This window comes from Pteropus alecto, unplaced genomic scaffold (assembly GCF_000325575.1).
Source record: "Pteropus alecto unplaced genomic scaffold, ASM32557v1 scaffold20, whole genome shotgun sequence".
Taxonomy (NCBI): Eukaryota; Metazoa; Chordata; class Mammalia; order Chiroptera; family Pteropodidae; genus Pteropus; species Pteropus alecto.
Genome location: NW_006436298.1, coordinates 4,177,782 through 4,196,065, shown reverse-complemented (window position 1 = coordinate 4,196,065; position 18,284 = coordinate 4,177,782). Strand labels below are relative to the sequence as shown.

The following is an 18,284-nucleotide window of genomic DNA, read 5'->3' as shown; positions in this document are numbered from 1 at the left end:
CCCTAAACACTCCAGATTTTCTGGATTTCATTTCACTAATTCCTCCAAAACTCTGAAATTTGATTTTTCCTCTTGCCATTTCTAACCTGTCAGTAACCAAGAACTACATCACTGCCCCCTTAATGGAATGATGCTCAACAAATCCTAGGCAGAATTCATTCTGCTCTTCAAGTATTAATGGTGGTTCTTACAGACTAGGCGGCATCTGGGCTCTTCTATTATTTAAAATCTTATCTTCTAGATCTAAACGTTAGCCACTAGGAACAGATTACTTTGGCTATTGGTTTTATCTTAGCATGACCCTTTACTGATCTGACCCTGTTTCAGCTGTTGACAAAATATTGCTGTAGTGTTTTTAAAAAGGTAACTGCTACTATTCCCCTTTCTTGATTCTAGATCTGATATTCATGACCATTCTTTGGGCTTCCGTAGTCCATTTTTCCTATTCCTTTCTAGTAAACTAAGCATGAGAGAATAAGATTCTTAGGTTTCAACCTCTTGTGCAATAACATACTACTCCTTAATCATAAAATTTGCATAACTTACCTTAATTATACGGTGAAATGTATGTCCATTATAATAACCATTTCTGCTGTGAACACAGAAGTTTTCCACTGTCTTAGGACACCTAGTAAAACATATATTAAAAATATCAGATCTATTCAGAGCATCTGAAGACATTTCTTTGCAGTTCTGCTTCCTAATGGTGTTTTTGACATCTTCTGAATATTTCAGAAGGACAGTATTTTTTTCACAACCTAATCTGAGGACAAGGAAGAATTGAAAGGGCATATAAGCAGTAGTATATTACTAAATCAAGATTTCTTATTATATTTGACTTCAATAATTTTGATTTCAAGATTACTTAACAGTTTAAAAAATACAAACTTAGTGCCTTAAAATATATATAGTTTGCTGTATATGTAGGGTTAAGTTCCTGGGAATGGTAATTTCCTTAATAAAAACAATGTTAGGGTACACACATTCCTGACCAAGGACTTAATCACTGAAATGATATCTCCTAAATTTAACCAACTGAATGACAAACACACTGAGTACGAAGTTTTCTAAATAATAAGAACTAATCTTATAGGAAGATTTAATATGGTACATTATATGTAATAGCTTTTAGAGCTGGGAATGGAAAATCAAGAGAATCTTGCATGAAATACATGTGGTGCATGGGTTCTGAGCACTTAAAATGAGGTAGTCCTGGAGTCTAGAACTGCTGAGTTCTCTGTTCAGTACCAAGGTATGGCATGATAAAACATTCATATCCAAAATAAATAAGTACTTTTAAATAAAAGTGTTGTAAAAGATATCACCCTTTACCTCAAGACTAGCTAGAGATACTCTATTGTAGTTGGTATTGCATGTTCATTTTGCAAAACTTTTAAACTGTCCAGAATACTTTTCTGCTTTTTTCAATGGAAGCCCTTATGTGTTTTATTGGAATTTGGTTTTAAAAATATAGCTACTGGTACCAAGGAAGAGGTAATAGATGTCTAGTAAATGTCAAGAAAGAAAAATAATTATCCTCTCAAGAATTTCCTGAGAGGAAAGCCAGTTACATTAAGTGAGCCACAAACTTATAGTTGGGATATGCAGTTAATAGTAATAGAAATATATATTTGAATATCACTTTATAGTTTACATTCAGCACTTTCATAGCCAAGATGTTTTGTCCTCATATTTTATAAACCTTTTAAGTATCTGTATACATGAATAAAAATTTCCCATTTTCTAGTGGAACAGTTATTAGAAATCTTAGGGTTGATGCTCTATCACACATTTCAATTCTTCGAAATTCCTTAAGTCAAAACAGTAAGAATTTCAAGTTGCATAGTTTCTTCAAATATCTACATTTACACTGGTGTTTAAGACAACAAAACCAGCACATACTCAACAGGAAAAAGTTTGATGTGAATGTCTCCCATGCTTGTGTGGATAATGGCACTATCTGAAACTCGTTTAGGTCCTTCAGCCTGAGTAGCTGCCATGACTTCTTCTTTAGAAGGTTTTTCATTAAATACATCTCGGTCAGAATCTGCACTTTTTGTATCTTCTGGTTCTCGTTTGGTAAACTCGAGGAAAATAAAAAGTGAGTGAATTAATTAAAATTTTTATCTGGTTAAAATTTATGAACAAGAAAATTTCATTTCTCAAGTTTAGTAACTTCTTTAATAGCATCTTAATACTTTAAACTTATTATAAAATTTACAGTTAAAAAATGTTATAAAAAATAAATGCTTTCTGATTGTTTTAAAGCAAATTTCATTTCTAATGTAGTATTTGAGGAAAGCAGGAATTCACATCAGAATCCATATTTCAGGAAACACTTCCTATCATAGGATGTGTGAGGCAGTTAAATTATTTTTATATTTAGCTAATATGAAAATACATATGATGAAAATGTACAATTTCAAGTGGGATTTAATATCCTTTTGGGTGGAAATTTTGGGGGGTACACATTTAACAAGATGTAGTGTTGAGTTAGCTCTCTACTTCTGCCTTCTAGCATGCCCTAAGCTGCCATCTGTTGCTTTCTTTTCACTATTTAGAATCCCTGGGTTGAATTCCAGCTCTAACATTTACTAGTTATATGACTTTGAGGAGGTAAATTCATCCATTTCCTCATTCATACATGGGAATAGTAAGAATTACCTCAAAATGGTACCTGTTGTGAAGATTAAATGAAGGGATGTAAAGTGCTTAGAGAATAGTGCTTACCATATAAAAGGCAATATATACATATTAGTAATTGTTATCACTATAAGGAGAATCTGGTACTACTAGGTAAGATGAAGATTCAAAGATGAATCAGTTTTGATCTTGACTTTTGTTTTTTTTGCAGAGCACCATCTGATATACCTAAACCCTGAGGCTTTGGAGAAAGAATGCAAATTTTGAATGAAGTTGTAGAAATCTCAGGATCCTTAGGGTATACGAAGAATTGAGAAAAACCTTTCAGTTGTTAAAACTCTGGACTTCTCAAGGCCTGTCCCTTTTATTTTACTCTCAATAAGGAGAACTCTTATCTCACAAGAAAGCTATACCTGATGCCACCTGAGTTCCAGGAAGGTAAAACTTGTGCTCTAGGACCTGTCTTACCTAATACCATTCCTTGATCCACTTGGATAGATTCCAAATAAAGAAACAACCAGCTAGGGTGTTATTACCTTAACATCTTATTCTCCAAAGTTTCCAAAGGAATGGCATGTCGTATTATTTATTTATATGATTTTTAAAAATTATCTTGATTTAGCTCACATATGGAACTACTTAAGTTCAAAGTTTGTATAATTTTACTTAATGATATGAATTTAAAAAAATAGAAATGTATATATAAATGTATACCATTTTAAATATGTACATCTAATAAAACTGATAATTCATGAAAATGTTAGCCGTTTAAAAATGTACAGTGAGTGACTTATTTTTGTTTTTCTAGTTCTTCAAAGTTTATAAGGAACGCATGGTTTAATCAACAAAAGTAAACTCTGGAGAAAGAAAAAGGAAACATAACTTGTTAGTCTTTTAATAAAGTGGATGGAAAAATATGTTTTTAGTGTATATCAAGAATTCTATTTTGTGATTAATTTATACCTTCAAAACAATTACAGGTAAAGAACAAGAAAAATTATTTTCCTTAAAAATATTAATATATTTTTAACTATGACTTTGAAATTTATAAGCAAAATTCTAACCTTAAAAGAATGTGCCCATTCCACATTAAAAGTTTGGTTGAAACTATTTCCTACATTTACCAAATGCTGGTAACCTTAATAGCATCACAGCTGCTTATAATCTCTCATGAGTGAAAGAGTACACTATAATGGGCCAGACGCTACCAAACTTTGTGGATTTAACAAAGAAAACATAGTGCTTGTAGTTACAGCACTGAAGAAGAAATGACAGTGTCAGCAACCAAAGAAACAAAAAAATCAAATGACACCAGCACAAGCAAGCACACCTAACTCAGACGTGGTGTCAGAGAAGGCTTCCAAGCTGAGACCTTAAGTATGAGCAGGAGTTGGGGAGAGATGTGTGGCTGGCAAAAGCAACAGCCTGTGCAAATGCTTAGAGGGAAAAAAGAATACTCAACTATGGCAAATGGGATCAAGTTCAGTACGGTTGGTATAGCAAATGAACTGAAAATGAAAGGTAAGCTAGGAGGGAGCTCGGGAGTCATTAAAGGATTTTAGGCAAAGAAATTAAGTCCTCACTTGAGGTCACTGACAGGTTCTTGGAAACTGCGACTTTAATCAAAACAATATATAACAACCAATTTTACCATAGGCTAATTGACTTAAATGAGTTAAGTTTCTCTGGTATTAGTTCTGGTCACAAAACATCACCAAACTTATAAATAAAGACCCAAAACAGTTCTAATATTAAACACTGAAATTAAAATACTGAAATAAATGTGAGCTATGCATATACAAACAAAAAGTTCTAAAAGAAAGATTAATAAAAACAAATGAGATAATTATTTTCCAATCCACTTATTCCAGTTTAGGGTGGCTGGAGCCTATCTCAGCAGCTCAGGGCTTAAGGTGGGTATTAACCCTGGACAGAATGCTATTCCATTACAGGGTGTACTCACACACACGCCCACACTCAGACTGGGACAATTCAGACATGCCAATTAACCTAACTGCACATCTTCGGGACATGGGAGGAAACCAGCATACCCAGAGAAAACCCATGCAGACATGGGGAGAATGTGCAAACTGCACACTGACAGTGGTCCTGGCCCAGAATGGTTTCTTTTTTTCTTATCGATGTTATAACCAAACATTATTTGAGGACCTGCTGAAACCACATTTGGGTCTTGGAAAGTCTCTGACTGCCATGTGAACGAAAGAATGGGCTGGGTCACTATACTTTAGATTTTTTTGCTTGGCTGAACAATTAGAACAATGCTACTCCTAGATAGCATAGTAGTTTGATTTTGAGCCCAATTTTAGTTAACATGCAAAGTATTTTTAATTCTCCAGGAAAAAAAAATTCCTCAGGAATATACAATTCCAAGGTAGCAACATTACAATGGAATTAAAAAGTAAAAAAAAGAAATGTGTTTAGAGAAGAAAGTGTGCAAGTTCAGGGGAGATAAATTACATTCCAGAGTAAAAACTGTAAAATAATAAAAAGAGAAAAATTTTAAAAACTCCATAGCAAAACTATTTTGGATTCAGTTATTACCATAACCACTTCCTATCATCTTAGACAACAAATAGTTACAGAAACCAGGCTGAAAAATTTTCAAAACAGAATGGAAAACAGTACAGAAATACTTAAAATCAAGCATGGTTAAAAATTCTAAAATATTAATATTATAAGATGGTATTCTGGTTGTTTAGAAAGTCTGCTATCTTGCCAACATTCTCTTTGGTTGAAAGCACAAGCTAAGAAAATAAAACTCCAACCAATCTGGAAGAAACATTAAGGTTTATCTCTTAGTACTTCCACATACCATATAAAATCTATTCTTTTTGAAAGATGTACACACTACTGTTGGGTCAGCTTGAATATTCTGAAGAACAGGGTTTTCAGAAGCTTTCATTTCTATAGTAGTTGCAGCACGATGTTTTTTGGCTATTCCCTGGAACAAAGCCAATTGCATCACTCTAATATTTTCTTGCTTGCCTAAGATCCGCACGCACCTAGAAAATACAACGTTTTACACAATAAAATTACCTGAATTAACTCCAATTATAATAATTTTACAGATAAAAGCTGGGAATCAGCTATCCTTTATCTTTGTACAAAATAATTAGTAAAAAGTTTTTAAGTATGTCTGTACCCTCCCCCTAAAAAAAGTTATTTAAAATTGGTAGGTGGCTATAATTTTTCAGATTAAAAAAATACAGTCGTTCAGTCATACATTTTTAACCTATCCCTATTACTTTAATCTGCAAACCTTCAAAGATTTTGTATTGCCAAAATCTACAATGTAAATTTGTTTATATGTGAGAATGTACAGCACAAAATTTTTTCTCCTTAAAATATACTTTCAGTTCTTTTTATTTACATTCAGTGATAGTATCTGATTGTAACTATTCTGTACTAAGACCAAATGGACTGTTTGTACAAAAGGCTTATTGTGGTTTCATGCATTTTAACTTCTGATTTTATGTCTAGCAGGATGTAATGCTGAATTCTGTGGTTAAAATATTTGGCAACATTTAACATGGACCAAGCTAATTTAAGTCAATAAGCAAAAGACAGACTATAACTTGTTAAAAAAAAAAACAACTTGAAACTATGCATATCTTCTTTCCATTTCTTTTACAAACATGAGTGGAAACTTTTTACATAAGATTATAAACAACCGAAAGACCACAGAAAAATCCAGTCAAAACATTTGGTTAAGTTTAGACATTTGGGACCATTCCACTTGTCTTGGAACAAACAAAACTCCCATTGTTTTCCTGAAGGAGGAAATGGTCCCCATGATTCCCCATAAATGTGTTTTTTAAAAACATACATCATATTAAAGCTTACCGGTTTGTTTCTACATTTATAACTTTAATGCCCAGCATTGTTCCATACAGCACAAAATGTCCAGTTTCATCAAAAACTATATTAATTAATCTCACTGCATCCACCTTCTCCAACTCACGTTCTACAGCCATTCGGCGGCCAAATTCCATGTCTGGTAGCTGTTGCCTCATCTGCTGTAGTTCAGTAAACATCTAGGAAACAAACCATTTATTAACAAAAGAGCTACATATTAAAGGGAATGAGAATTTAAATAGAAGCAGAGTATACATTAAGAGCCACTGACAGTTTGTGTACTTATATATTCCTTAAGGAGGACTCTAACTCTAAGCAGAAAATAAAAAAAGTATGTTTAATCATAAAAAAAAATATTTACAATAAGAAGTTCTAATGAAACAAAAACCAGTTCATTAATATATTACTGCTTTATAGAAACAATAGATCTAAAAAACAAAACAAAACAATATATCTGCTGTCTTTTATACGCTAGAGGACTTTCTAATAGAAATTTAATGCAAACTACATATGTAATTTAAAATTTTCAAGTAGCTACATTAAACAGGTGAAACAATGTTTTATTCAACCCAATATATCCCAAAGATTAACATTTAAACATTCAGCAATAAAATTGAGATAAATTACATTTTTTCTTATATTAAGTCTTTGAAATCTTATATTTTATACTTTCAGCCAATCTTATTTAGGACTATCAAGTGCTCAAGAGCCACATGTGGCTGCTGGCTACTATATTGGACAAGGAAGCTACAGACTATGAGGTCCTTACACAAGGATCATGGAGCCTGACACATAACAAGCACTCAATTTTTCTTAAATGGACTCATTATTTCACTAATGTATAACAATTTCATGATATTTCAGCAAATCTTTCAACTTATTTCGATATGGAGCAAAACTACAGTTAGATTATCATTAGGTAAATTGGACATAGGATAGATGATTATGAGTGCACTTCAATTTGGAAATTTGGTTTGGTTTTCTTTAGTTAATACACAATTTACAAAATAGGGGTACATCTTAATCACTATGTACTATTATACTACAAAAGATATGTTCTTTACATTCAGTTTTCCAGTTATTTAGGGCATTGAAGAGAATTCAAAAGTAGCTCTCCATTGCAGATGAAAATAAGCCAGACTTAAATCTCATCTACTTCTACCTTTTTTTTCATGCTTGTATTAACTGTAAATCTCCCGGTTTTTTTTTTTTTTTTTAGATATGGAAAGAACAATACACTCCAAAAATCAAAAGAAGGTATGTGTGTTAGGGAACAACATGAGGCAAAGGTTTTAGAGACAAACAAAAACCCCTGGTCATTGGGGTTTTTCTTGAGTCTCTGAGACTAATATATATTATTGCTATTCATGTGTCAGATGTAGCCTAGATGATGGACTACATTTTTGTAGTGAGGGACCCCTGATTATTTTTGCTAGAGAGAGCATTCAGTTTCAAGACTTAAAACTCTGTAGATGGCCATCTGCCCACATATAAATATTTTATAAATGTTAAACCAACCTGATAAGCACAACAGAATCTTTTTATAGTATTCTAGCCTTAACAGCAGGGCCTCTGTGATACACAACTGTGTGATCATGTGTAGTGATTCTGATTGATAAATATGAAAAGATACAACTTCATGTCATCCAATCAAATTTCTTCTCTGTTCAGCTAGGTCTCTTAACTGATTAGAAACTTCCCCCTCTAACATGGAACTGTAAAATTCCAGTTGTTTACTAGTCATAACTAATTGTGACTAATTTAATTGGCATTTATCTGTCTTTTTTTTTTCAAACTCGTTCTGAATCTCAACTTCTGCCAAAGGCTTTAGTACTGACTTCTTAACATCTAAACTCTATAAATTCGACAAATGTTGAAGACAACAATGAAGAAATAGAGTGGATGGAACAGCTCAGAGTATGTATATTGAGAGATTTCTGCCCAGACACTAGGATTTGAATATTTCTCTTCCTAAAGAATCTTGGAAGAGCTGCAAGCTGGTAAAGAGTTTTTAAATAATACTTAAATTGAAACTAATATTTAGTTACCAGCCACCATGAAAGAAAAAACATCACAAAGGTTTCTCCTTTTCTTAAAAGCAGAGTGGAAAGCTATCTTCTTCTAACAAGAAATGAGTCATGAGGATGCTTTGACTAGCAAGCAGAACTTCACACTTGTCTGGATTCATATTCCTTCAGGCAGATAATCCACCTAGCGTTTTACCATTTGCCACCAAACAAGAGTGTGACTAATAAGAGAGACAATTTTTGAAGCAGTTAATGCCGGGAACATAATGTAAATTGGTCACTACAAAGACTTTGCAATCAACACTGTCATATAATAAAAGTATTACTACAAAGGTTCAACTCACAGACTCTGAGATGTTTCAACATACCATTATCTGTTAGAGAACCACCTGATGAAAACAGTTGATGAAACCCAAGTTTCCACAAAAACTAGTTAACTTTGCATGGGTAAAAACTCATTCTATAACTACATGATCTAACAAATTCTTGTTAGCAGTAATTATGTGTCAGGTGCTGTTCTCAGTGCTGGAGATATAATCATGAGCCAAAACAGATAGAAGACTATAGACCGCACATAGAGTTTAGTCTACTGGGGGTTGATACACATTAATCAAATAATAAGACCATACCAAATGCTTTAAAAGGAAATAAACAGTAATATACAGTCACATAAAAAAAAAGTTGTCCTAGATTGGATGAACAATGAAAAATTTCCAGAGGAAGTGACCCTTTAATTGAGATCTGAAGGATGAGTTCAATAGGTAATGGTATAAATGAGGGCAGGGGTTACTCCAGGAAGAAGGAACATCATATGCAAAGGTCCCGTGGTGGGAGAAATGGTCAAGAAATTGAAACATAGCTCAATTAGCTAGAGTAATAAGCAGAGAGAAAGGTGATTTACAGCTCACTGCAGTGGTCAGCAGGGACCACATATGATTTTGTAGGCAGGCCATGATTTTGTTCCTAATCCTAAGAACAACAGGAAGTCACTGAAAGGTTCATAGGATGACATGACCAGATATATGCTTTTAAAAGATTGCTCTGGGTGTAGCATGGATAACAGATTAGGAGGAAGCCAGAAGAGATACAAGCAGTAGGCCAGTCAAAAGATCATGAACTAGGATAGTGACAGGCATGCTAAAAGGAAATGAATGGATTTAAATTATACTTAGAAAGTAAAATTTTCCGGACTCATGATAAATTAAAGAGAGGGGTAAAGAAATAGAGTTAAGGATGACTCAGATTTCTGGCTTGTGGTGGATATTGGTGCCGTTCATGAAGACAGGAAAACAAACAAACAAACAAAAAGACTAGGACCAGTTCTGTACATAATAGAAAGTTGGAGAAATAAATTCGGGAGTAGACATAGACAAGAGTGAATAGAGTGGGAAGAGAAGGAGGCATAGAATGAGTTTTGAGGATCTTAAGAGAATGAGCTTGCAAACAGAACAAAACTGAAAAAAACAGCCATATAAGTAGAAAGATAACTGGTTCAGAAGATATCACATCATAAACCTAGAGAAGAGAGTTTTGAAGAGCAAGAATGTAAGATAGGAGATAGGTGAATATTATCTTTAATGTGCTAAGAGAAAATAGCTATCAATCTAAATGTCTACATTCAGAAATATCTTTTTAAATAGCACAAAATAAAAACATTTTCAGAAAAGTAAAATCTGATTAAATTTAAATTGCACTTACACTTAGTGATTCATCAAAGACTCTCATGAGTTTTCCAGTTAAAAACCTGAAAATTCTAACTTTTCTATCAGAACCTATTGTAGCTATTTTCTTCCCATCAGGTGAAAAACATATGCTGGTTGGATAAGACTTGCACTTGGCAAATTCATATAAATCTGTGTCAGTTTTATATTCCCAGTTCACATTTTTGGGGAATTTATACTCATGAGGAGGCCCGGTCCAGTATTCAATCATTCCAGATTTGTCAGAAGACACTATTGCTTTGTAAACGGGGTTCAGCCGTATCTGAGTAAGAGGTGATGTATGGAGCTTGTCAAAAACATGAAGTGGCTGGTTATCTCCTCGACCATCATAAATAAAAATTTTTCCTGTACTCTTCTCAGAAGCAGCAACTGAAGATATGGCATCCCCCGGGCAATAGATCCACTCACATTGTCCAGGAAAATAGCTGAGATAGTAAAGAATTGAGGGAAAAAAGAGGTCAACACAAGAAATAAGCATCCCTCCTCACCCTCACCACCAAAAATGTCCTGGCCAGTGATTTGATTAGTTGTGGATTCCTTGCTCAAAAGAGGCAGAGAGAGATACGGAATGGGGAGTTAGGAATAACTAAAAACAGTTATTAATTTTTTTCTTTCTGACCCCATCAATGCAATGATAACAACTTCTAAGGATCTACTGAACTACTAGAAGGGAATTGCATGTAGCAGACCACTTACTTCTGCTGGGTAGAAGAGGAAACTACATTAGACCTGGGTCTTAAAATATTCTAGGGTATTGCTTTTTGGATTTCTTTGTTTCAGTCTAGGTGTAACTTACTCTTAAATAGTTTAACATGTAACAATATTTGTTATAAATCTAGTTTTGAAATATTGATCAAAATATTTTAGTTATGACTATGCTCAAAAGAAAAACATTCTTTTATCACACTGTCATTATTAGTAACTTGATGGTGGGGCCCTATTCCCATATGCCTGTGGTCTAAGAAGAAAAAGAGGGAGCTATCATTCCCACTTCCATTCCTAGTTCCTAATGAGGACACAGTGTGAAACACATAAGAGAATTCATACCAGAAACCAAACCCTGCTGGAACCTCGAGCTTGGACTTTCCAGCCTCCAGAACTGTGAGAAAATACATTTCTAATGTTTAAGTCACCCAGTCCTTTTGTAATGGCAGTTTGAGCAGACAAAGACAAGTCTCAAAACTGTTTCTGACAATGCTATAAATTTCAAGCTGACATTCATTTAGATATATAAATTCAGTATGTTATCTTAAAAAAAAATGCTTAAAACAAAGTATTACTGTCATTACTGTGCAGTTTAACCACAAAGTTTGGGTATCAATATACTTCAAAGTTTAAAATCACCAACAAATCAACTCAATTCCAAAAATGTGCATAAGCTTTATAAGAACACAACATCATATTACTGAAATAAGCACAAGGAAGTTAATTTTAAGTCCCAGTAAATTAGACATGATGGATCCTTCTTATTAAGTAGTGTCAAATGGATCTAATGAACTCTTTTGATGATGCTGTTTGGCAATTTCCGTGGTGATTAATGACAAAAACCACAGCAGAAGCTTCCAAAAAGCATCATAATAAGGTATATGTAATTTTTCCCAAGTGAAATCTTAAAGTGCATTTTTTAATGAAATGGTTAATATATTTTGTTTAGAAATATCTATGAAAAAATAAACTTTAGTTTAAAAATTATTTCATTAAGTTAAAAAATATATAATTTAAAAAGGACTCACCCCAGCTTCAGCATATTGATCATGTCAAAGTTCACTACATCAAACACTTTCATTGCTTTATCATCACCCACAGAACAGAACAATGCTCCCTCAGAGCTAACTGCGATACTCTCAATAACTCCTATTGAAATAAATGAAATTAAAACATCAATTACCAATGAAATAAATGTGCATGATTCAAAGAAAAAAACACTTTAAAAGACACTTTAACCAGTATAGTAACTCCCTGCCCCCATTCCAAAAAAAGAACAAAGTAAAATTCTTACCTAGATGACTACGAAAATGTTTAACAAATTCAATTCCCTCTTCTACTTTTTTCCAGAACTTAACATGCCCATCATGACTGGCAGTAATAATAAAGTCTGTCCTGCATATGTAAAATTGTAAAAATTAATTCCTGAAACAAATCTTTGAATCATTCAATACCCTCAAAGCATTCATTGATAATCTTTGACTCTTTCATAATAGGTTTTCAAAAAAAATCTTCCTTTATTAGAGTAGATAGAACATTGCAACATTTTGAAGCTCTTTTCTGGATATCAAAACAGTTGCTACGGCACTGATTTTAATCTTAAGAGCTAGGATAAGAATTGAGCTAGGACTTGACTTTAAAAAAAAAACAGACATTTCACCAAGAATCACTGGACTTTAGGGTCTTTTAATGCTAAAATTACCCTATAGGCAGTCTTTTCACAGGGAAAATGTTCTATTTTTCAGAAGTTGATAAATAATTAAATCTCAACATATTATGTTCATATATAGCAAAATTCAATGTTTGTTTTGTATTCTATCCAAGGTATTTTGGTTGTTTAAATTATCAAAAATTCTGTACAGAAACCTCTTGCCTGTAAGATATATAAAAATTGAAATCATTTATTGAAACAGTATGTGTCAGGTACTTTATACATATTATCTTATTTAGTCTTTACAGCAACTCTATTAGGATGGGTATTTTTATCATTATTTTACAAATTAAAAAGTAACTTTTAAATGTTAACCGTATTTGTCCTAGGTTCATAGCTTTAGAGTTGTATCCAATAACAGATTTGCCTAACTTCGAAACCTATAATCTTTCTATTACACTCTGGTGCCTTGGGTTAAAAAAAACAAAAACAAAAACTTGAGGCGAGTGATAGCAAATGCTAGTCCAATACACTGCTTTATACACTGACAATTTGGATTAGGAAAAATGCTAATGTTTGGTCAGAATTATGAATGAAATATAAAGATATTTTATTAAATTGTTTATATTCTAAGTTGTGTCCAAGAAATCAAAAATAGACTGAGCCAAATTCATCTACTTTTTCCCATAATTACTGCCAATATCACCCAAGCCACCATCACATCTCATCTAGATTTTTATACTAATCTCCTAACTGCTCTCACTGAATCCATTCTTGCCCTACTTAAATTCATTCATCTCACCACAGCAGAGTGGTCTTAACAAAAATAAATCTGATGTTATTCTGATTACAGGTTCAAAATCCACATAAGAAATAGAAAACTCTCTGGGATATAGTCCTTGTATTTTTTCTCCAGCTTCTGCTGCCATTTAACCTATCTGAACCTATTTTCTTACTTATAAAATGCAGATTATTATCTCATAAGATTGTTAAGATACATGAGATAATTTATAAAAAAGCTTTAGGTCCCTCTCAATGCCTTTACTATCTCTCTCACTGTCCTCATCTCTATTGTCTCTGTCCCTCTGAGTCCCTCTCAGTGCCTTTACTCTGTCTCTCACTGTTTCCCTCACTGTCCCTCTCACTCTCTGCCTCTGAGACCACACTCTGTGAAGTGTTATCCCTTTTTTAATAAATTTTCCTTTTGACTATTTAAAAAAAAGCTTTAGAACAGTATTGGACACAATATGAGCTTAACGTATACTAGAATATTACTATTATTATTATCCTTCTCCAAATCCCCATTCATCTATTGGGAAGGTGCTGTGACATTTTAAAGATATCTTAGTTCTCATCATTTTCCCCATTAGTACTAAAGAGGCTAGCTATCAATTACTCCTATCTTAATATACTTTTTTTTTCTGGGAAGCTCAGACACTACCTGGTTCATCCCCTTTTGGCATTTATCTCCAAAAGACATATACACAAACTAGAATTCTTAGAGAATGCACTCCTTGTATGATATATTAAAGAACATGTAGGCCTTTAACTTAAACTTTACAGAACCTATGGAATTAAAGCCATAATATCCTATGTAAAGTCACTTCTACAAGTCCACCTCAAAACTGAAGCATTAAAAACAAGTCTCATAAAAAAATAAAAAAGACAATGAGATACCATCTCACACCTGTTAGAATGGCTATGATCAACAGGACAAGAAATAAATGTTGGAGAGGATGCAGAGAAAAAGGAACCCTCATACACTGCTGGTGGGACTGCAAATCAGTACAGCCGCTATGGAAAACGGTATGGAGGTTCCTCAAAAAACTAAGAACTGATCTACTATATGATCGAGCAATTCCTCTACTGAGTATTTACCCCAAAGACTTGAAAACTCATGTCTGAAAAGATATTTGCACACCAATATTCATAGCAGCATTATTCCCAGTGGCCAGGATATGGAAGCAACTAAAATGTCCTATGATAGATGACTGTATAAAGAAGCTGTGGTACATACATTTAATGGAATATTACACAGCCATAAGGAGATGAAATATTGCCATTTGCAACAACATGGACAGACTTTGAGATAATCATGCTAAGCGAATTGAGTCAGACAGAAAAAGTTGAAAACACAGAGACTCATGGACATGGACAATAGATTAGTAGTTACCAGAGGGTAGGGGGAAGGGAGAATGGGAGAGATAGACGGGGTAAAGGGGGTCAAATATATGGTGACAGAAAGAAATCTAACTATGGAAGGTGAACACACAGTGTAAATATATTTATGCCTTACTGTTAAAATGTACAGCTGAAACTTATTGGATTTTGTTAACCAATGCCACCATAAAAACAAACAAATAAATAAATAAATAAAAATAAAAAAGATGTGATAAACTTACTTGGTACACACTACATGGGTGATAACATCTCTATGCATGTAACTGCGCTCATACATGGATGCACTGGGGAGATTATCGAGATAGACTCTTTCAAACTCTAGAACTGAGAAAATAAAGAAAAAAAGTATTTTTAACAACTGGAACTATATATTATTTTGTATTTTCTTTATTTACAATTTTCTACATTCTACTTTATTTTCATCTAGATTTTAATTTCTGCCAGTTTCATATGTAATGAAAATAAAAATTGTCTACTATTTCAGTTTAACTTTTATTATTGCACATACTGAATAGCATTATTATTTAGTCAGTCAAGACAAGTTCTCAAGTATAATACAGATGCTTAACTGTCTCTAGAACTTAGGAATTGAGTGGTTGGCTTAACATGAAGATTCCATTCAAAAACAAAACCAAAAACCTTAAAAAGCTTCATAAAAACATCGCAACCATCTTTCTAATCATGTAGATCCAATTATTAGTGTTAATTTTAAAAAGTAGTAAGAGACTAGTAGTCATTTAAAAGATGTCTCAGTTTATCTTTAAGACAATGATCCCCTTTGAAGTCACTGATACTCCATTTTTTAGAGCTGAGGAAATCCTAGAGACTATCCAGTTGAGTGCTTCTCAAGTTTTTTCCAGAGACAAACCATCTGTAAGAGTGGTAATCTGAGGAAATACTGATTTCATTATGTGAGCTATAAAAAAGTTTACCAGTAAAAAAAGATTACATTACATGTGGACTTAATAAAATAATCCAACAATGGCCAAATATGCCTATAAAAAGTTGCTAAATTGCTTTTGATGAGCTATTTCAGTTTTTATAACTATATAACAGACTCAAAGCTGTGTGTGATAAACTACTTTTCCCTTCATTTTTAGTAAAATATTCTCCATTTGGGGGGCATATTGGCCCTTTTCATCTTTTCCTGCAGTTTGGTGTGGCCATGTGTCAGTGAGATAAAAGTGGAAGTGTGTGACATTAAAGAAGTCTCCTTGAAAAAGTGTGCCTTTCTTTTCTTCCTCAGTCCTATAGCCTGGAACTGGGATATGAGCCCTGTAGTTCTAATGACCACTCAGGACGAAAATGAGGGCCATACCCTAGTGATATTAGGGCAGAAAGCTGGAAACAGCCTAAGTTTCTTTGGAGCCTACATACCAATCCTGGACTACTTTGGGACTTCTTTACACATGAGAGAAATATAGCTCAGTCTTTTAATGTTATTGCCATTTGGGGTTTTTCTGTAATATGCAGTTAAATTTAATCCTATCTGATACACATTCCTCTTGCTATTAGTTCACTTGTTCAACAGAAACTTATCGAAAACAAAACAAGGCACAGGAGTATAAAAGAGAGTAACACATAGTTCCTGTCCTTGAGAACCCATCAGTTTAAAGATTCTGAAAATGTATACACAATCCAGTGTCCAAAGAATATGTTAAATATTTAATATTTTTGTATTTTCCCATCCTCCACTTATCTCCATAAAATAAAATATGCAAAAATACCCTAATTCAATAAAATAATCAAAGCATAAATACTGTAATATTCATTCACTCAATAAATACTTATTGAGTACCTGCTATATGCAAAGCACTTTACCAAGCACTGGAGAAAAACTTGCTCTTATACGCTAACAGTCCTAACAGTGGAAACATAAGTGAGATAATGGCATGAATAAATATACAATTTCAAAATGTAGCAAGTGAAACAAGAAAAAAGTTGCTATGGAAACATTTATGAGGAAGACCTGGCAGTAAAAATAGGTAATGCACTTTAAGGGTGTGAATGTCCAAGGTTCAAAAAGTAGCTTCTTCAAAATTTGGATATATAAAATTTGAAGGCTACCTGTAAATTCAGTATGATAAACATTACCTGTTATTCTTAATGTGCTTAGAAACCCAGCCCAGACTGGAGAAGTCACAAGCTTCCTAGAGAAGGCGATAGCTGAGCTGAGTGCTAAAGTCTGAAAAGTTAGTCTAGTGAAAGTAGTGAAGGTAATTATTCCAGGTAGAGAGACACCATGATAGCCCAACAGTCGTGCAGAGAAGAAAAAGGGTATGGCCCAGTCTCAAGTATTTTAGTATGGGTGGAGCGCAGAGCAGAAATGACAAGGGGTTAGGAAAGGAAAATATGCCAGTATGCTGGTTAGATATGGAAAGATGATATCACCAAAGGCGTTATAGCTACATTAGGGAGTCTGAACTTTGTTTTGAAAATAATGAGAAATCACTAAAGAGTTAAGTAGGGAGAGTGATAAAGTGAGATTTGAGCTTTCAAATCACATTTTAATGGTCTCAAACGTTGAACGTAAACATTTCATAGAACCTGAAAAACAAAATTTAATCTATCCCTTCATTCCTTTTATTTGATAAAATTTTTGTCACTATCCCACGTTAATGGCAAAATGCTTCATGCCATGGTACGTAACGAGTATGGTTTGAAAACCACAGACCTTGGGTTTTAAATGAAAAACGTATGATCCAGGAAACTTACGGAACCTTCTCCGGGTCAGAAAATCATTAGTAGAAGAGTCAGGGTGGAAATTATCTTTACCTACACTTTACACTTCTAAATAGACATCGCCAACTCCTCGAGTCCCAACACACTAAAACCACTCAACTAAAAGCCTTAAAGAGAACCAGTACATCCCCTAAACGGAGTTAGAAATTCAACCTTATATAGCTGCTTGAAGGATTAAATGATAGGTACCGAGCACATAGTAAATCTTGGCATAAGAAAGCAACAGCATCTATTGTAACATTATCAGTGATTAATACTGTTTGATATTATCAAAAGACGCCGTGCTGCGCGCACATCGCTATTTCGGGAAGATGTATTAAGTAGAGTGCCCAGAAATGCGAAGATGACCCGACCCTGTGTTCTGAGGGCACAAAACCCCACAAACACACACGATCCGTTTTCGGTTCTGGCTTGAACTTTCCCACTCGTGACTCGCAGCATTCCAACTCTCCCTGTGCCTATCTCTGTAGCTACCTTTCTTCTTCTTAGCCAATGCTGCCTCTACAGGTAAAGGCCCAACCCAGCGCTCTTCATTATCTTCTTCGTTCTCTTGGGCCACTGCTACTGCCACTGCCAGCTCTCTTTCTCTGAGTTCCGTTTTTTCCGGTTCCTCCGGGTCTCGGCGCCTTCTTCTTCTTAGCTGTGAATCACTAGCACCTTCCGCCGCCATGTTGACCGAATCGTCAGGACAGGCGCGACACACACCGCCCTGCAACCAATCGCAAGGCAGTGGCGCAG

At 34.1% G+C, this 18,284-nt stretch overlaps 1 protein-coding gene across 2 annotated transcripts in view; it reads right to left on the bottom strand.

The window, feature by feature from the left end:
• The window catches only part of PPWD1 (peptidylprolyl isomerase domain and WD repeat containing 1), a 20,160-nt gene extending 1,877 nt beyond the window's left edge, over positions 1–18,283 (bottom strand). Inside the window, exons 1-9 of one of the 2 annotated variants that reach the window (XM_006913079.3) lie at positions 18,021–18,283; positions 15,026–15,128; positions 12,267–12,367; positions 12,001–12,121; positions 10,245–10,692; positions 6,508–6,698; positions 5,477–5,666; positions 1,903–2,084; positions 547–628 (exon numbers count right to left, since the gene is read on the bottom strand). In XM_006913079.3, coding sequence (XP_006913141.1) covers positions 547–628; positions 1,903–2,084; positions 5,477–5,666; positions 6,508–6,698; positions 10,245–10,692; positions 12,001–12,121; positions 12,267–12,367; positions 15,026–15,128; positions 18,021–18,216 — 1,614 coding nt within the window. In that variant the 5' untranslated portion in view covers positions 18,217–18,283. The remainder of the gene's footprint in view (positions 1–546; positions 629–1,902; positions 2,085–5,476; positions 5,667–6,507; positions 6,699–10,244; positions 10,693–12,000; positions 12,122–12,266; positions 12,368–15,025; positions 15,129–18,020) is intronic. The other variant, XM_015590533.2, reaches the window with a different exon arrangement.
• Position 18,284: the final 1 nt, after the last annotated feature.